This window comes from Gigantopelta aegis, chromosome 7, assembly GCF_016097555.1.
Source record: "Gigantopelta aegis isolate Gae_Host chromosome 7, Gae_host_genome, whole genome shotgun sequence".
Lineage (NCBI taxonomy): Eukaryota > Metazoa > Mollusca > Gastropoda > Neomphalida > Peltospiridae > Gigantopelta > Gigantopelta aegis.
Window position 1 is genome coordinate 33,753,911 of NC_054705.1, and position 21,745 is coordinate 33,775,655.

The 21,745-nt window shown below is 39.9% G+C and overlaps 1 protein-coding gene across 1 annotated transcript in view; it reads right to left on the reverse strand.

Annotated features, from left to right (window-relative positions):
* Window positions 1–1,022: 1,022 nt before the first annotated feature.
* The window catches only part of LOC121377461 (acetylcholine receptor subunit beta-type acr-2-like), a 67,702-nt gene continuing 46,979 nt past the window's right edge, over window positions 1,023–21,745 (reverse strand). The window contains exons 2-4 of the mRNA XM_041505453.1: window positions 12,313–12,526; window positions 11,755–11,855; window positions 1,023–2,832 (exon numbers count right to left, since the gene is read on the reverse strand). Of these exons, the coding sequence (XP_041361387.1) occupies window positions 2,385–2,832; window positions 11,755–11,855; window positions 12,313–12,526 (763 nt within the window). The 3' untranslated portion in view covers window positions 1,023–2,384. The remainder of the gene's footprint in view (window positions 2,833–11,754; window positions 11,856–12,312; window positions 12,527–21,745) is intronic.

Genomic DNA, 21,745 nt, shown 5'->3' on the forward strand with positions numbered 1-21,745 from the left:
GTAAAATTACATAGCATTAATTGTTAAACACAGCACTTGGACATTTTATTAAAAAAGACACACCATGGGATTAGAACAAAATAATTGTCTTAAAATAAGGCACGAAATTACTGCAATTGGCCACGGACCAGCTTGGCCCCGTTCCACGAAGCGATCGTAGCGCTAAGATCACCTTAAATGCATAAGGTAGTTATGAACTTAAGATGATCTTAGTGCTAAGATCGCTTTGTGGAGCAGGGGCCCAGATATGTCCATTGTTTGCCCTTTCCCGCTATAACACTTACAAACAAACTACCACACTATCTGTGTTTTTGAAGATCAGGGTACCTAAACATGAGGTAAGCTGGTAACTGATTTTTTTTCCCCCACTACCCATTCGTCTATCGAGGCCCCATTATATTTGTCACCCTATTGCAGATGGTGCTGCAGGGGTGTACCTGCTTAAATCTTCAAATATACCAACTATAGGGCGATATTGTCAGAATATTGGTCCTGTCCTGAACAGAAGAGCCGACAAGGGTCAACACTTGCGTCCACGACAGCCGTGCGCTACAACAGCATGCTTTGAATGTGCACATGAAGCCCTGTGACCTGACCAGAATATTATACAGAAAGAACACTAAAATATGTACGAGTATGTACTGTTAATTTTTTTTTTTTTTAAATTGCCCAAATAAAGATGCGGCGACTGCCACCCCTGCCGTCCCAACTCCGACGCCCTTGTAAATGTATCATCCTAGGAAATGAGAATTATTCATGGGAGCAGAAGCGATATTGTCAAAGCGTCCTTTTGACCGTTATGTGCGGAAATACGATTTTGAAATGGTTTTGTCAAACAGAATAGGCTCCATGGTCTTGACTCCGTCTAGTCAGGTGGGCTGGACGTAGCCCAGTGGTAAAGCACTCGCCTGGTGTGCGGTCGATTTCGGATCGATCCCTGTCAGTGGTCCAATAGACTATTTCTCGTTTCAGCCAGTGCACCATGACTGGTATATCAAAAGCCGTGGTATGTGGCATCCTGTCTATGGGATGGTGCATTTTTTTTTATCCCTTGCTACTAATGGAACAAAAAATGTAGCGGGTTTCCTCTCTAAGACTATATCCAGTACAATAGCATGATTTGGCATCCATGTTCAGCGCTGGAATTGAGATGTATTATGCTATTCTACTTTATTTTTAAATCTCGTTATCATCGGGTCCGGGTCGAATTTGACACTCGAGTTTTGGACACTCAATGTTTTGGACTTTTGGGAGGCCCTACAATGGATACTGAATTTCAGTTTAACTGTTACCAGTTAATTTATGCGCAGGATGTCCTATGCTTCCCGCCATAAACACGCAACCTAGCCCCCCCCCCCCACAGTGTTATAGAGTGTGTCAGTTTGGCAATGGCTGGAAGTGGGTAGTGCATGATGACAATATTTGGCTTGTGGCCTACAAAGCAGGTCTATTAGTTTTTTAGTAAAGCGACTTTACAAACGTATTTAATGCAGTGTGTACATTAGGCTACTTCATGTGGCCTTGAAAAACGTTTCGCCTACAATGAGCCTATTTGAAGCAATAATTTAAAGCACGTCTATTTCAATATTCCGACTTTACAAACGCATTTAATGCATTACATTATGTGGAATTTCAAAACATTTTTAATACAATGAGTTTTATGTTGAAAAAAGAAAAACCTATTTGAAGCAATAATTTAAGGCACGTCTGTTTTAAAAGTCCGACTTTACAAACACATTTAATGCAGTTAGTACATTATATTACATAGAATTTGATATTTGTGTGTGTGTGTGTGTGTGTGTGTGTGTGTGTGTGTGTTTGTTTAGTACTAAAAATGACGAGTAACTTCAAATTTAATAGTTTATTTAAATACTACAGAGGTCAGCCTATTAGTAATCATCAAATAACGATTTGAAGAAGGCATTTTGTTATTATTAAACCATTTTTAATGAAGTACTATTTCCTAAACAGGGCTATATTAGGGTGCTCCAAGTCGTGATATGGCGCTTACTTGCCTTCGCTCGTTTTGGACATCTGAAAAGACACACGTTGTAGTATAAACAGTATGTAACGGGAACTCGTTTAACATTTTTATATCCCACTTCTGGTACTATTTCTATGTGACATTTCTGGTACCATTTGCAGATTGTAGAGTTAACGATTTTACCAGAATCAAACCAACAGGACCACACCTAACCTGAAATTACGGGGGTGGGAGACAAGTAAAAACCAAATTCAAGGCACAGTAATATAAGGCTTTTTCCAGATGGATGAAAAGGGAAGTTCTAAAATTAAAAGTTTATTTTTTTCAGGGGTTTGGGGTAAAGTTCCCTTCTGCAGCCCCGCTAGGCACGGTCCGGATTTTAGAGAAATAAAGCGAAGAGTTACAAAAATGATGTTAGACAGTAGTAACCAAGAAACAGAAGGAACACAGAAAAGACACTGGAATTGATGACGTAGGCACTATTTGGGTTATACTGGAGGGCGAGGCTGCAATTCCCTCCCTCCATGTTACCACCGTTTTCAAAGTATTTTTTCTGTACAGTCAGTATAAATGCTACGTTCGTGTCTTCGTCATTGCGATCTACGTCATAGTCGAGAATTTCCCACATATGGTTTCCGAAACGATCAGCTACCGTGAACGCAGTTCCGTTTCCGAATGTCTCCGGAAAATCCGAACCAACGAACCCGAGAGTTATCATGCAAACTTGGGTGTTGTTCCTCAGTTGAGTCTTGCACGTAGTTACGATTGTCTCCCTTCGTCGCCAGGTTATCTCCCCATTTGACCCAATGTTGACCTTAGGGTTGAACATCGGCTTTGCAGGAACAGCACTGAAAAATATATTTAATGAAAATAATTAGATTTAAAAAAAAAAATAATAATAAAGTAATAATTCTGAAAACGATATAATGGTCATATTTTTTTAACAGAAAAAAAAGAAAGAAATTTTTATTTAACGACGCACTCAACACATTTTATTTACGGTTATATGGCGTCAGACATATGGTTAAGGACCACACAGATTTTGAAAGGAAACCCGCTGTCGCCACTACATGGGCTACTCTTTCCGATAAGCAGCAAGGGATCTTTTATTTGCGCTTCCCACAGACAGGATAGCACAAACCATGGCCTTTGTTGAACCAGTTATGGATCACTGGTCGGTGCAAGTGGTTTACACCTACCTATTGAGCCTTGCGGAGCACTCACTCAGGGTTTGGAGTCGGGTATCTGGATTAAAAATCTCATGCCTCGACTGGGATCCGAACCCAGTACCTACAAGCCTGTAGACCGATGGCCTAACCACGACGCCACCGAGGCCGGTCTTTTTAACAGAATGATTGCAACCAAATCCTTCAGCCATTTCTCATTTAATTGCAACTTATTTTCGTGCTTATATCCAATTAAGGTTCAAGCACGCTGTCCTGGGCGCGCGCGCGCACACACACACACACACATACACACACACACACACACACACACCTCAGCTATCAGGGGCCTAATTCACTAGACTCGCAACTTTGCGATCTCGCAGTGCAATGCTAAAAGACTTGCAAAGAGGATGCTTTGTTGTCTAGCAGAGCCTAAGAGACCTTTGTGAATTAGCCCACTGGGCTGTATGTCCAGGACAGTGGGTTAGTTGTTAATGGATAGTGGTTAGTGAGAGAGAAGAGGGTGTAGTGGTCTTACACCTACCCACTGAGTCGTTTAAACTCGCTCTGGGTGGGAGCCGGTACTGGGCTGCAAACCCTGTACCTACCAGAGGTATGTCCGATGGCTTAACCATGACACCACCGAGGCCATTGAGTTAACCGTATTACTAAAGTTTCAGTCTCATCAGACCTTGACGTGAAAAAATAACTGAGGGGAGTAATTAATTGCTCCCCTATCCTAGGCTATAGGGAGCCATTTAATATATTACCATATTAATAGCTGTTAAAATGTTAAGGCGAGCTAAAAATGACCCTCCTTGAAGTAGTCTGAGGGGAGTGGTGGCGAGCGTGAGTGATAGCGCAGACCCTACTTTCAGCCCGTAAAAATGGACACTAAGTTTAGTTAATCTACAAACCTGCAACACACATTTGGATAAGCTTATTAAAACAAGGAAAGACGAACGTGCGTTTTTAAAAACAAGGGCATGTCGCTTTAAATCATGAGGTATGTCTTATATTACAGAGCGGGTTTCCTCTCTAAGACTATATGCCAAAATTACCAAATGTTTGACATCCAATAGCCGATGATTAATAAATCAATGTGCTCTAGTGGTGTCGTTAAACAAAAACAAACAAACTTATATTATAGTCAGTCCAATCTTCCATTACACCTTGATATGCTGTTCAGACATTACTGTAGCGATAGTGACCTGGGCTCCGTTCCACGAGGCGATCTTAGCCCTAAGATTACCTTAAGCGCATAGCTACCCTATGCACTTAAGTTGATCTTAGGGCTAAGATCGCTTCGTGGAACGGGGCCCTGATTTTATCTGACATACCCATTGTTCCCTTATTTATGTCCATCAGTTCGTGGCGTTCCAATGAACGATTATAATGGACCCTACCGATGTGATGACCGATTATGAAACATAATCGATGTGATGACCGATTATAAAACATAATCGATGTGATGATCGACTAAAACAAAATCATAATCGACTGTCGCGGAAAATGTTTTTATCGATATGTTGATATCAAACGGAATTATTGCTACATATCTATGCTGGGGTATTGTTAAACATTCATTCATTCATTCATTCATTCATTCATTCATGCTTACATGCATTCATTCATTCATTCATTCATGCATACATGCATAGAGAGAGAGAGATGGGGAGAGAGAGAGAGAGAGAGGAGGGAGAGGAGGAGGGAGAGGGGCTTGAGAGGGGGGAGAGAGAGAGAGAGAGAGAGAGAGATGGGGAGCAGAGGGGGGAGGGAGAGAGAGAGAGAGAGAGAGAGAGAGAGAGAGAGAGAGAGAGAGAGAGGAGAGAGAGAGAGAGAGAGAGAGAGAGAGAGAGAGAGAGAGAGAGAGAGAGAGAGAGAGTATATATATATATATATATATATATATATATATATATATATATATATATATATATATATATATATATATATCACATCTTGGCATAAACTAGTCTCATTGTATAATATGTTGCATCTATATTATTTGTCCCCTCTGGAATCTGCTTCTGAGATGCACGTGAAGATGGATGATGTGTGCACACGTGCAATACGATACCGCGAGGAACGGAAAGGAAATTACGCTTCTTGGCAGCATTATTTCACCAAGAGCTACATTAGCTGTTGAAGAATCGTCTTGAGGATAATATGCAGAGAAACAGCGGAAATACACACCCAGCTATATGTGCAACAGATGACAGGGGCGTTGACTGAGGGAAGGGGGTACGGGGGTTCGGACGACCCTCTCCCACCCGCTGAGGATAACTCCTTTTTTTTTTACAGTGCAACATACAAGTGTCCAGGGAAGATGTAGACAAGAGTCTGCTAGGGACATATTTGATATATATATGACAGGCGCCTAGGCTGGAGGTATGGAGTTCGGGCGACACGCTCTCCCACCCATCTAAACCTTTTCCTGTCCATGTACGGAGAAGCCGGCGAAAGTCAACACCTGAGCCCATGACAGGCGTGTGCTACAACAGCTTGTTGTACACGTTAGACCGTATGACCTGACCTGACCTGACCTGTGTCCAGGGAAAATGTAGAGTCTGTCGTGTTCACCCATCCCAGACCACGCCCCCTCACCCCCCCCCCCCCCGATATATACACATGGGCTTAGGCTAGGGGTATGGGGTTCGAATGACCCAACCCACCCCCACCCCACCCGCTGAGGATAACATTTTTGACAGTGTAATATTAGGTTAAACATATAGGTGTACAGGGGGAATGTTGACAAAAGAGTCTGCTAGGTTCACATTCCGGCTGGGTCAAAGTTCGAGGTGCACTCAACGTTTGATAGAGAAGTTAACACCACAAGTCCTGTGATTGGTAATAAATTTGAGTGTGTTGGTTATAAAAAAAAAAATTAGTTTCATCTGGGCAACTATTGTAAGCAATTGTATTCCATCTAGTACCACTGTGTCAAGTAGCCTTTTGCTTGAAACATGTATGGGGTACCTGTAAAAACAAAAGTGCTAAAATTGTGTGCGGAACTAGGATAGTCATAGACGCTATCCGTTATCTCTGAAGAGAGGTAACAGACCACAGTTATTTGTGAATCTTCAGCTGAGATTTATGTATACCAGCCCATGGCATCTTAAATGCCCACTTATGGTTTAAAAATAAAGAAAGATACAGGTATTTTTAGTCTCAAGGAAATTACAAAAAAAGTCATAATTATAAAGACGTATTTTAAATATTTTTAGTTAAATATTTGTGTTACTTTCATCATAATGTGTCGAAATTCCATGGTTTTGGTTGCATTTTTGACACTGTTCACACCCATACAAACCACCCCCAAGCGGAAGTTTGGCGGATATCACACATATATTTATGGAAACTTTGCTCATCAAACCTTACAAAAACACTCATTTGAATAAACGTTTAACCATTCAGTTTTTCACAAAATCAGCTTGTTTGAAAATTACCCAAAATGATCGCGCCCCACTTTTGTGCTTACTATTAAACATACATATTGTTTTAATTCTTCACCATTTCCTGGAAGTGAATATGTGAACCATAACATTTGTCACAATTAGGAATTATAGTGGACCCCGTGATCAATGAATTCTCACCCGGAAGTGAACTGTGTAGTGAGACCTAAGTATTAATAGGTAGAGAAATTAACACTAGCTACTTTCTGTCAGTTTAATTAGTTTCCAAACACCGTAAATGATATGGTTTTCAGTTCTAAATAATAATACAATAACCAATCCTGTGATACACCATTACAGCGTCTGTGAGCGAATATATTCAGGGGCTTTAGACGCACCCAACACATTTTATTTACGGTTATATGGCGTCAGACATATGGTTAAGAACCACACATACTGAGGGAGGACACCCGCTGTCGCCACTTCATGGGCCACTCTTTTCCGATCAGCAGCAAGGGATCTTTTATATGCACCATCCCACAGACAGTGGAGTACATACCACGGCCTTTTGATATGCCAGTCGTGGTGCACTGGCTGGAACAAGAAATAGCCTAATGGGGGCTTTAGACAGTGACGAGTCATGCTGTCTCGGAAAATGCATTAAAACTAGAAAGAAAATTTACTTGATACCCCCATTTACAACAAACGTGCGTGCATTATTATGAGAGTTGGTGTGTGTGTCGGGGTGGGGGGGGGGGGGGGGGGTAGCCCAGTGGTAAAACACTCGCTTGGTGCGCGATCGGTTTGGGGTCGCCATTTCTCGTTCCAGCCAGTGCCCCACGACTGGTATATCAAAGGCCGTGGTATGCGCTATCCTGTTTGTGGTATGGTGCACATAATACATCCCTTGCAGAATTAGGAAACATTTAGCTGGTTTCCTCTAATGACTATGTGTCAGAATTACCAAATGTTTGACGTCCAGTAACCGATGATTACTTAATCAATGTGTTCTAGTAGTGTCGTTAAACAAAACAAACAAACTTTTTTTATTATGGGAGTTGGACTTCCTTTCAACATTGCATAACCTAACTAGAGCACATTGATTTATTAATCATGGGCTATTGGATGTCAAACATTTGGTAATTCTGACATGTAGTCATCACAGGAATCCCGCTACATATTTCCTGATGCATCAAAGGGATCTTTTATATGCACTTTCCCACAGAGAGGAAAGCACATACCACTGCCTTTGATATATCAGTCGTGATGCACGTGTTAGAACGAAAACTAGCCCTAATGAGCCCACTAACGGAAATTGATCCCAGACCGACCGCGCATCAGGTTAGCGCTTTACTACTGGGCTACGTCCCGAACTCAACAGTCCAGTCAAATCAATTCTGATTCCAATAACAAAAAATACAGAAAAGGGACACAACAGAACTATATTAGTTGGCTGAAACAGTGGTATGACCCCTCAAGTATCAACAACGTTCATCACGCCATTAATGCAAGTACCATATGTGGCAAATTAGCTTTACAAGATGGCCGTTTGAAAATAACCAAGGAAACATCCCACCAACGGGAGAATTCCAAGATATGGCGCCCACTCAGCGTTCTGACAAATAGGCAATTACACATGTGCGCACGATTAACACGGTCTTTGTTAGCAGACGACAATTAACTGATATTTATAAGCCGGGCGACATTTCGATTCAGTCATTCATTACGTTTTCCCGAATATTTCCTTAAAGGTGCAGTCTCGCATCACAATTCTATAGGAGTGGCATAGGTCTCGGAATGGGTGGGAGTGGGGGAAAAAGAGGCCATGATCCCCGCATTTCCCCCCTTTTATTGCGCTCAGAAGTTGGGGGGGGGGGGGGGACGTATTTTAACACCTGGAATTTAAAATTTTCTCAGGGGAGCATTGTTTTGGTAAAACAATATAATGATAATAATAATAATAATAATAATGGTGAGTCGACTTTAAATATAACACATTAACTCTAGATAAGAGTTCCAGCCAGTGCCCCACAATTGGTACATCAAAGGCCGTGGTATGTGTTATCCTGTCTGTGGGATGGTGCATATAAAAGATCCGTTGCTGCTAATCGAAAAGAGTAGCCCATGAAGTGGCGACAGCGGGTTTCCTCTCTCAATATCTGTGTGGTCCCTAACCATATGTCCGACGTCATATAAACTGTAAATAAAATGTGTTGAGTGTCGTTAAATAAAGCATTTCCTTCCTTCTAGATAAGAGCTTTAACAAGTCTTTCATTTAGGCCGAAATTAATTTCTCGTGTGAATGTTTGATCTTTTAATGAGATTGACCATATAATTGATAACAGCAATGTACTTGTTGGGATGATTGGCGGGTTATTAAAGGGACTGTTGCAAGTCTTCTGTCATTTTAAATAGACTTTCCTTAGTTTGCTATAATTTTAAACAGACTTTCCTTATTTTGCTATCATTTTAAACAGACTTTCTTCAGTTTAATACCATTTTAAATAGACTTTTCGTAGTTTGATACCATTTTAAATAGCCTTTTCTTAGTTTGCCATCATTTTAAATATACTTTCCTTAGTTTACTATCATTTTAAATATACTTTCCTTGATTTGCTATCATTTTAAATAGACTTTCCTTGGTTTGCCATCATTTTAAATACTTTCCTTGGTTTGCCATCATTTTAAATAGACTTTCCTTAGTTTGCCATCATTTTAAATATACTTTCCTTGGTTTGCCATCATTGTAAATAGACTTTCCTTGGTTTAGCATCATTTTAAATACTTTCCCTGGTTTGCCATCATTTTAAATAGACTTTCCTTGGTTTGCCATCATTTTAAATAGACTTTCCTTGGTTTGCCATCATTTTAAATAGACTTTCCTTGGTTTGCTATCATGTTAAATAGACTTTCCTTGGTTTGCCATCATTTTAAATAGACTTTCCTTGGTTTACTATCATTTTAAATAGACTTTCCTTTGTTTGCCATCATTTTAAATATACTTTCCTTGATTTGCTCTCATTTAAAATAGACTTTCCTTAGTTTGCCAAAATTTTAAATAGACTTTCCTTGGTTTGTTCTCATTTTAAATAGACTTTCCTTGATTTGCTATCATTTTAAATAGACTTTCGTTGGTTTGCTCTCATTTTAAATATACTTTCCTTAGTTTGCTCTCATTTTAATAGACTGTCCTGAGTTTTGTTGTTATTTTTAAGATTGTTCAAAATTTTCTATTATTTTTAGTGGACTCTGAGTTTACTATCATTTTAAATAGATTGTTCTGCGTTTTTCTATTATTTTTAATACTCTCCTAAACAAATTGTCTGAAGTTTTGTTGTTATTTTGCTGTCGTTTTAAAGAAAATGTCCTATGTTTTGCTGTTATTTTAAATAGATTGTCCAGAATTTTGCTGAAATAGACTTTCCTGATTTTTGCTGTTATTTTGAAGTCTGTCTTGCGTTTTTTTTGCCAATTTAAATATACCAATCAGCTGAATGGATCTACAGAGATGGTTCGCTCCTGCGACGCAAGCACCTCAGGCGATCATTCGAGCGACTGAGCCAAATCCCACCCCTTAATATTAAAGAAAGAAAAGAAAAGATAGACAATCGATTTTTGAAGCATCTGTTTTCTGTATCCCACGCTAGGGTACCTTAAACCCTCCACCTTACCCCCTTCTCCCTTACCCGCACCAGAACAAAATACGTGCACAAAACAGAAACCAAAAATACATTTTGAAAAAATTTAAAATTGCTCTTTCAATACGCTGCCTTATTTATAGGTATATTTTAACGATGCTATTTTTTTTCTTTCAGCTAATTACAAAACATATACCATGTAACGGTTTTACATGCATGCATCATCACATTACCGTTCAATCAGTCTGTTTTTCTCTACAAGTCAGCGTGCAGAGATAAACAACATTTTCACACATAATCAAAACTATTTTGTTAACACACATTAACAACCCCTTTTTAACTCAAAAGTTCTTTTCTTGTGACACAAATTACACACAACAAAGAGGATGTATTGCGCAAAGGTTCCAAGTCATTAAACCAACGTTAGCTATTCGTCGCTGCTCAGTGGGTTAAAACACAACCCACACGTCAGCGAGTTATATTTGAACAGTACATAAACAAAGATAAATGAGTAACTGTAAAGCGTTGAGGTAAAAAGAGGAGAAGAAACAAAATGCCCCGCAGAGTTGTTTCAGATGAGATGGGAACGTAAACTCGTCTGTAGATTGAAGAATTTTACCTTTTTATTAAAAAAAAAAAAAAAAAAAAAAAAAAAAAAAAAAAAAAAATCCTTACGGTTACACACCACCATTAATTACTCCCTGCAGTTCAATACAATGTCTAGGTCAGAATATATTCTATGTAAAATACAACTCTATCGAGATGGTCATGTGACTACTAATTTTAGGGAGTGCTCTCAACTGACAAATACCATGTAAAAAAATCAACATAGGTCGCCCACAAAAATGCTCAGTGAACAGCCCTCATGCCTGATCACCGCCTCGTGTTGCTGTTATACAAGTGACACAATACCACTTTCACATTTGATATCAGTTAGTACTATATATTACAAGTAAGTTCAAACCAATGGGGTACCTAAATACTACAGAGGTCAACCTACGTATAATCATCAAAGAAATATTTCAAAAGGCATATCAGAATTGTGTAGTATTTGTTTTATCGATTGTGTAGTAACTATTTTTAAAAGGCGACACAGATTTCGCCTGACGGTGACTGGCACGGCGAAGTCATGCTGGTCAACGCGAAGTTTTGGCTTACTTCGCCCGCTACCGTGAGACCTGAAAACACAGAAGTGGCTATAGACACAGCGGCCGTGTATATAGCCTCTGCTAATGAAGTCTGACTATCTACACAGCGATCTTTTTTCTCTTTTTTTTCGGGGTGGGTGGGAGGGAGCTCAGTGAAAGACCATCACACCTCATCTAAACTTTTCCGAGCGTAGCATGGGTTACATCCAGTAAATAAATAATAAAAAAGAAAGAAATGTTTTATTTCACGACGCACTCAACACATTTTATTTACGGTTATATGGCGTCAGATATATGGTTAAGGACCACACAGTTATTGAGAGAGGAAACCCGCTGTCACCACTTCATAGGCTACTCTTTTCGAGTAGCAGCAAGGGGTCTTTTAAATAAACAATAAGCAATGAATAATAAAGAAACTCGTACATGTTGGTGTAGGCGATGTTAGGTGACCACACGGTGCTGATGTTGGCCGAGATGTTGGAGACCTGGTAAGGATACCATGCCAGTCGCTTGTCACGCCATTTCTGTAAATAGAAGAAAAAAAAGAAATTTTTGTTGCAACATCAAACTTTTACGTGAATTTTTTTTTAACTGAAAGACGTGTATTTTGGGTCCTTGTATATATTAATGATGTCACTTTTACTATTTAAACTTACAATCTGCAGGTCAGTAATGTTCTCTATATCAACAACATCATCATCACCAACACCACATCATCATCATCATCATCATCACCAACACCACATCATCATCAACATCATTAACACCATCATCATCACTAACATTGTCATCATCAACATCATCATCATTAACATCATCATCATCATCACCATCATCATCACCATCACCACACCATCATCATCATCACCATCATCTTCATCATAATTAACATCATCATCATCATCAACATCATCACCCTCATCAACATCATCATCACCATCATCATCAACTTCATCACCAACATCACCAATATCGACTTACAATCTGCAGGTCAATGATGCTCTCCATCTCCTGCCTCATGATGTCGAGGTCCCGGATGTGCATGAACGTGGCGTTCACGTTGACGATGAGCGGGTTGGGGAACATGTCCGGGGGGTGCACCTTCTCGTTGTACTTGTGGAAGATCGTCGAGTAGATCTGCCCTGCCTCCTCCAGGTACGAGTCCGCGTTCACACCCGCACTAGCCGAGCAGACACTACAACAAATGGTAAAAAAAAAAGTTTTTTTTTAACGATACCACTGGAGCATATTGAATGTCAAACATTTGTTAATTCTGACATGTAGTCTTCAGTTGAAGTTTGTTTTGTTTAACGACACCACTAGAGCAAATTGATTAATTAATCATCGGCTATTGGATGTCAAACATTTGGAAATTTTTAGTCTTATAGAGGAAACCTGTTACAGTTTTCCATTAGTAGCATGGGATCTTTTATATGCACCATCCCACAGACAGGATATTCCATACCACTGGCTGGAACGGGAAATAGCCCAATGCGCCCACCGACGGGGAATAATCCCAGACAGACCGCGCATCAATCGAGCGATTTACCACTGGACTGCGTCCCGCCGTTTCTTTGAAATGAAAGTTCATTTTAAAAAAAATTCGTAACAGTTTGTCTGTCTATCTGTCTGTCTGTCTGTCTGTCTGTGTCTCTTCCTCTATCTCTATTTCTGTCTCTGTCTTTCTCTCGTTTTCTCGCTCGCTCTCTCTCCCTCCCTCTCTCTGTATCTCTCTCTCTCTCTCTCTCTCTCTCCCCTCTCTCTCTCTCTCTCTCTCTCTCTCTCTCTCTCTCTCTCTCTCTCTCTCTCTCTCTTCTCTCTCTGTCTCTTTATCTATCTCTCTGCATGTCTATCTTTTGTTTTACTATTCAAAACGAACACATTAGTAATTAGGTACACCCAAAGGAAACACATCATCAAAGATCCTTTACCCATAATCGGTTAGTGGGGTAGTGGTGTAGTGGGGTAGTGTGCATGTACATATTGGATATAATAATAACACACGTAATTCATCACTATCATTATTTACAAGTCTATATCGATGTAAACTATGTACACACGTACACGATGTTTAGAGATAATCCCAGAACGTTTCCCTCCAATAGGAAAACCCGATATTTCCGACAGGCGAGTGTAAACAAAGTTACGACTGAAGGAAGTCCGCCGTTTAGGCCCCGTCATTCGGTCATTACGTAGTTGTCTGTAATTGTCACAGCGGGGCGTGGTGGTATTAACGCCTATCACCAGATTCGGGTTGCGTCATTTTAAAATGTTCGTCTATGACACTTGTAAATAAATATCTCTTTCAATTAGATGTACATTGAATGTCAGTTTCGGTTCGATGTTTTTTTTTTGTTTTTTTTTTTTTTTTTGGGTTGGGGTTTGTTTGTTTGTTTTTGTGTGTTTTTGTGTGTGTGTTGTTGTTTTTTTGTTTTTTTTTGGGGGCTTTTTTTTTGGGGGGGGGGGGGGGGGGGGTAATCTATAGCCAGGCCTACAATCTTTCTAATTTGGTTACTTGCTCTTTTTTTTTTAAATATTATTTTATTTAAAGGGACATTCCTGAGTTTGCTGCAATTTTTAAGATGTTATCGACTAATAAAGAGATTTTAACTATTGTAATTACATATCAAATATGTTTTTATGCATAAAATATTAGTGGCTGTATATTAAACGAGTTTCTGATCGTTCTACTATTTGTACTAGGTTAAATTTCATTTCATTTCCTAAAATATTGTTTTTCGTACGTAGGCCTACGAAATTATTCGAAGAGAAAATCCGTTTGGGCTTCTTACAAATATTAAGACGACCAGAAACACACTGAATATACAGACACTGATATTCTAAACAAGAAAATATATTTAATATGTAAGTTTAATCTTAGAAATATTTTATTAGTCCGAAACATCTTACAATGCAACAAACTCAGAAATGTCCCTTTAATTTTATATATTTTAAAATGTTGTTTGGTTTTGGAGGTTGTGTTGTTGTTGTTTGTTTTTTGTATATCTCACATGGCAATAACCCGTATGTATGTTATCGATTTAAAGACATATGATTCGCTGCTTCTAGGTAAAACCTGGTAGCCACAGTCATATACCATCCAATGAAATAAGCACAATCAAAATTGATTTCTTTGTGACATTTAAGTTAACCTGGAACTGATTGCTCTGTGACAATAAGTTAAAGGCGAAGACCCTAGTTTCAACTCGTACAAATGGACACTAAGTTTAGTTAATCCACAAACCTGTAACACCCTTGGATAAAGTTACAACATGGACACTAAGTTTAGTTAATCCACAAACCTGTAAAACCCTTGGATAAAGTTACAACATGGACACTAAGTTTAGTTAATCCACAAATCTGTAAAACCATTGGATAATAAAGTTACAATAATGTGAAACGAGAGTCTGTTACATTAAAACCGGAAAATATCCTTAAAAAAAAATAGACTAGAACTTCTCAGACGCAAGTGCGTTTGTAAAAAAAAAAAAAAAAATGCATTTTGAAATATTAGAAACAACAGGATGACAAAAACAAAACACTTCGGATAATCTAAACAATAACATATAAGTAATGTTTGATTCCAGTGATCAAAAACGGCTCTAATAGTGAAAAATATGCTGTAGTGTTTAAAAACTAGGGTCTGCTCCTTTAACTGCATGTACAAGCGCCATGAATAAGGTTTAGTTGGAATTTGAAAAGACATTTAAACCTGAAATTTATGGATATGCAAGAGATATAATAATAAATGGTTTCCGTTAACTACCATTAATCGTGCAACTCATTAAAAAAAACTTAGTTTCACTCGTTAGATACGTTTTGGAACAACTCGTTACATACAAGATAAATAGTATGAAGGGAGGAAGAAAATGCTTTATTTAACGATGCACTCAACACATTTTTTTACGGTTATATGGCGTCAGACATATGTTCAAGGACCACACATATATTACGGGAGGAAACCCGCTGTCGCCACTTCATGGGCTACTCTTTTTGATTAACAGCAAGGGATCTTTTATATGCACAATCCCACAGATAGGATAGTACATACCACGGCCTTTGATGTACCAGTCGTGGTGCACTGTCTGGAGCGAGAGCCAGAAGGTACGAAGGATAAATAGAATCTAACGGCCAGATAGAACAACTAGACGAGACAGATAGACAAAGAGACAGATAGGTAGATACAGTTTTATTAGTATCCATTTGTTATGCAATATACAATAGATGTTGAAACCAATGTAAGACATCCCCAAATGTGGTACTGCGATGTTCAGCAAAAACCGGGGTTGCTAATAAAAAAAATATTCATCAAATCTCTTAAATGGTATGTGATCCCCACCCAATTCTTTTTGCAATTAGATTAAATCATTTAATGTGACGTACTGGATGTGTTCTAACGTTGAGTATGTCCGTTTTATCGGCAACGGGAACTGGCCTCGGTGGTGCCGTGGTTAAGCCACCGGACATAAGGCTGGTAGGTACAGGGTTCGCAGCCCGGTATCGGCTCCCACCCAGTGCGAGTTTTAACAACTCAATGGGTAGATGTAAGACCACTACACCCTTTTCTCTGTCACTAACCACTAACAACTAACTCACTGTCCTGGACAGACAGCCCAGATAGTTGAGAGGTGTGTGTGTGTGTGTGTGTGTGTGTGTGTGTGCGCGTGTGTGTGTGTGTGTGTGTGCGCGCGTGTGTGTGTGTGTGTGTGTGTGTTGTGTGTGTGAGTGTGTCCAGGACAGCGTGCTTGAACCTTAATTGGATATAAGCACGAAAATAAGTTCAAATGAAAATGAAATCGGCAACGGGGACTGATTTGGTACAATGAAACTTGGAACCATTACTACATCAAGAATAAACGGACTACTTTTTAGCTTGGCGGGAGATTTTTCTTTATGTTATCAATCCATCAACCATTTGACACGCACTTACATCCAGAGAAGGTTCAAGCACATTTATCTTAGGCACATTCTCCGAATTTCCCCGGTGGATGTGTCCAAGGCATAGGGCTTTTATGTTAGCAGTATGTCACGGGGTGTTACGTTCACCCTGCGCTGAATAACAGAAGCGCCAGGTCTGTGTACTTCGCATCTGTGTTTCAAGTTTCGGGTTGTTCCGTCTTGTTTGGCTTCGCTGATCTATTCCTTCCAACCGGAGAACTTATTCTTCTAGAGTAAATATGCGAAACGTATCCGAGAGATCAGAGTATATTTATATAAGAAAACGTACACCCTTCGTCCGGTGTAAAAATGTTGCAATGTGAAAAAGGTGAAATAATACGTTTGGGTATTTTGGTGAGACGCAAGGGGTGATTGATTAAAAAAAAGAAATGTTTTATTTAACGACGCACTCAACACATTTTATTTACGGTTATATGGCGTCAGACACATGGTTAAGGACCACAAAGATTTTGAGAGTAAACCCGCTGTCGCCACTACATGGGATATTCTTCCGATTAGCAGCAAGGGATCTTTTATTTGCGCTTCCCACAGGCAGGATAGCACAAACCATGGCCTTTACCAGTTATGGATCACTGGTCGGTGAAAGTGGTTTACACCTACCCATTGAGCCTTGCGGAGCACTCACTCAGGGTTTGGAGTCGGTATCTGGATTAAAAATCCCATGCCTCGACTGGGATCCGAACCCAGTACCTACCAGCCTGTAGACCGATGGCCTAACCACGACGCCACCGAGGCCGGTTTGATTGATAAAGTGTGTATGTTAAAAAAATATGTAGTTTTTACACATAGACACGCATGCGCGTGCGCACGCACGCACACACAACCATATAACACACACACGTACAAACACACACACACACACACACACACACACACACACACACACACACACCACATTTATATACACATGTGAAATGCAGGGGCGTAACGTGGTCTGAACCGAGGGGGAGTGGGGTGGGGGTCGAATATGAACCTTGCGGACCATCTTATCTACATTTCTCCTGGACACCTCTATGAATAGCGTAATACTAAACTGTAAAAACGTTTTAGCCTCAGAGGGAGAGTGGGGGGCTTAGTTCGAACCTCCGCCCCCCCCCCCCCCCACACACACACACACTGCACACACCACACACTCACAAACACACAGAGAAAAAACCCCATTCGATTCAGTTATGACCAGGGCCCCGTTCCACGAAACGATCTCAGCCCTAAGTTACCTTAAGCGCATACTGTCACGGATTTAAGGATCTTATTTCTCTAAAAATGGATAATAACTTTTAAAAAAATTACATTCATTGTTGGAAACCAAATCTAGCTATTGCATTACCTTAAATGAACCATGATGGAGTGAAATCCGTGTCAACCCTCTCGGCAATTTTAGTTTTTGAATTATGGACCATTGCCATAATTCAATTATTCTTACAAAATATCATTAATAAATGGAGTATGGTGGTTTGAAGATGGTTGAATAAAGTACATTTAGGGACAAATCAAATCATTTTTGTTCAGGTAATACTTTGTTAGACCATTAAATAGGTCAGTGGTCTGTGACAATATGCCTTTAAATAGGTCAGTGGTCTGTGACAATATGCCTTTAAGTTGATCTTACGGCTGAGATCGCTTCGTGGAACGGGGCCCTGGAATTAAGTATTTGTTGTACGCAATGCAATTTAAAACATACCAAAAAAAAAAAATCTTAACAAAGGGTTTTAAAGAAACACCAATTTTTAACAGGTCTTATATTTAGCAACACTGGAACATTTTTGGAAGCGAATCACATATGATCTTTTGCTGTGTTATGGGTACTTTGTTTTCATGGGGTCGTAAAGTAAACTGGTATTGAATAGCTATTATCTAGGTCCAAATTACGCGAAATCCATAAGGTATGCGATAATGAACAAAACTATTCTAATATTCGTACATTTGCACGCAGTGACTTTGTAATTCTCACGACCGGTGCCCTATAATAATCCGCAAATTAAACTGAGTCGCTCGAACAGTCGATGATTACTCCACCACGTTTTTTTGTGTGAAGTTCATTTGGTGTAATTGACCAACTCGGGTGTTGCATATAGGATTAACATAAAATTACGGGACAGACAAGGTCAGGCGCGGATCCGGGAAGGTGTCAAGGGGGTCTGGACCCAAGATGACAAAACATCGTAAGTCTAGTTTTGCGCGTAAACGTAAATCTACGACTAAAACATAATTCTTATTACCATCATAGTACTTCATCTTTTTTTTTCTGTGGGATGGTGCATATAAAAGATCCCTTGCTGCTAATCGAAAAGAGTAGCCCATGAAGTAGCACAGCGGGTTTCCTCTCTCAATATCTATGTGGTCCTTAATCATATGTCTGATGCCATATAACCGTCAATGAAATGTGTTGAGTGCGTCGTTAAATAAAACCTGTTGGGCCACTGATGGAAGACCATAACGCTTGTTTTTTTGTTTTTTTAATTAAACTATCATGTGTACCATTATACAAATATAGTTTTAAGTACACATATTTCATTTTCTTTTGTCCTTAAAATGACCGTAATGATGTATATAAAAGATCCCTTGGGAAAATGTGGCGGGTTTCCTCTGATGAATATGTGTCATTTTGAGGAGTGCGATTTTTAGCACTCCTGGGTTTTTCAAAAACGAAGGTCTGAAATGTCTTTTATACCTGGGTTTTTTTAGGATATGTAAGAAATAGAATACCGTTCTAGTGTCTGGTAGATACCATTTATCGTTGGATACGTTTTTAAGACAACTCGTTGGGATTAAAGGAAAGGAATGTTTGTTTAGCACATTTTTAAACAACGGCTATTTCGTCTTTAACATATGTTAGAGGGACAGAAAAGAAACCATCTACATCTATCAATAAAACAACGAGGTGTGTTTTATATGCATTTTGTTATACACAGGGCAGTACATACCACTGTCTTTGGTATACCAGTCGTGGGACTTGGTTGAGGCGAGGGGGTGGGGACCTAGTTCATAGAGTGGGATTCGATCCTGCGAACCACTGCAGATGAGGCTAGCTCCCTACTTCTCAGATACGCACCCAGCCCCGTTATTAACGAAATAAAAAAAATTTTTTTTTTAAATACAATGATGAAATATCTTCGCATTAGTTTTAAAAGGGAAAAACCCCACACATGATGTTAACCCATTTTAGTTTTATAATAATAATAATAATAGCGCATCATAAACCGTTTGTAAGCACGCCGATTAACGTGCCACGACTGGCTGAATATAAACAACCCGCGAAGTACCGTAAACAGCCCCCCACGGGTGAAACGTATCCAGACCTCGTTGATTAAACAACGAACCGCAATGAAACATTCTTCATGTATTTTACAGATTTGTAAGACAAATAACAGTTTTGATTAATGTGGGTCAACTTCATTTCGGTAGGAATGCTTTGCACAAAGGCGCCATCTGCAAAATCTTAATTATCAATTTCACTTAAAGACATAATTCTTGTTGTATGTTGGTTTTGTACTCGGCTATTTACGGTTCTAACAATCCAGGACCAGTTAACCGACACGCTCAATTTAAAGACGCAGTCTCTTTACTAATGTCAAGACAAAACAGAACGGGGCAGGGCAGGCCAGGGCAGGGCAGGGCAGGGCAGGGCAGGGCAGAATATAGTAGATTAGAACAGAGCAGAGCAAAACAGAGCACAACAGAACAGAGTCGAGCAGAACAGAGTAGAACATAGCTGAGCAGAGTAGCACTGCGCAGAGCAAAGCAGAACAGAATATACCAGAATATAACATAGTAGAGTAGAACAGAACAGCAGAGCAGAATAGACAGGAGCGAGCAGAGTAGAGCAGAACAAAATAGAACAGAAGAGAGTAGAACAGAACAGAATAGAGAAGAATATACCAGAGCAGAGCAGAACAGACCAGAGTATAATAGAACAGAACAGAACGGAGTATAGTAGAAGAGAACAGAGTACTATAGGTATAGTAGAACAGAACAAAACAGAGTAAAGTAGAACAGAACAGAACAGAGTATAGTAGAACAGAACAGAGCAGACCAGAACAGAATAGACCAGAACAGAATAGAACAGACCAGACCAAAACAGACCAGAACAGAGCTGAGCAGAATAGAATAGAATAGACCAGAACAGAGCAGAATATAATATAATATAATATAATATAATATAATATAATATAATGTAACATAATATATCAGAACAGAACAGAGCAGAGCAGAGCAGAGACGATCAGAACAGCACAGCACAGCACAGAACAGAATAGAATAGAATAGAATAGAATAGAATAGAATAGAAATCGAAACAAAAACACCAGAGGAGGAATTCAAAGCAGCAACATCTAATGAAAACGTCCTCGGTGAAGTAGATGATACAGGTAAGCCACATGAAGTCAGGCTGGAAGGTACCGACTCCCACCCACGCCGACGTTAGCGAGTCAATAGACAGGTGTGAGACCACTACATTGACTTCTCTCTCGCTAATCACTAACCACTGTCCTGGACGGACAGTCCAGTTATTTTATCAAAACAACCGCCAGAAAAGCCCATTAATTTTATCACTAGCGCAAATATTAATTTTATACACTCAACCTCGGCGAACGTATCCATGGGGATTTACGGTAGATGTCAACCAGGCGTGTGTCGGGCATAATTTTTTCGGTAATTTAGAAAGATGAATATCTGCCGACTAACTACATTCTGCACGTGTTTCTGTAGCGTTCTGCTGCGAATCAAAGCAGAAGATTAACGCAACTGCTAGGCAAGTGTGGGCGGTGCAATAAATATCATAGTACACGGAGGTCATGTGGTTGAGTTCATTGCCAATGGAAGGAAATGTTTTATTTAATGACGCACTCAACACATTTTATTTACCGTTATATGACGTCAGATATATGGTTAAGGACCACACAGATATTGAGAGAGGAAACCCGCTGTCGCCACTTCATGGGCTACTCTTTTCGATTAGCAGCAAGGGATCTTTTATATGCACTATCCCATAGACAGGGTAGTACATACCACGGCTTTTGATATACCAGTCGTGGCGCACTGGCTGGAACGAGAAATAGCCCAATGGGCCCACCGACGGGGATCGATCCCAGACCGACCGCGCATCGAGCCAGCGCTTTACCACGAGGCTACGTCCCGGCCCTGGTGGACATAGGCGTGCGTACGAGCTCCCATTATTTTAAAGGAGCAGGCTCATTTTTGCCCGAATAAAACAAAAATAGATAACAATATTTATTATTACTGCCAAACCGGCCTCGGTGGCGTCGTGGTTAGGCCATCGGTCTACAGGCTGGAAGGTACTGGGTTCGGATCCCAGTCGAGGCATTGGATTTTTAATCCAGATACCGACTCCAAACCCTGAGTGAGTGCTCCGCAAGGCTCACTGGGTAGGTGTAAACCACTTGCACCCACCAGTGATCCATAAATAGTTCAACAAAGGCCATGGTTTGTGCTATCC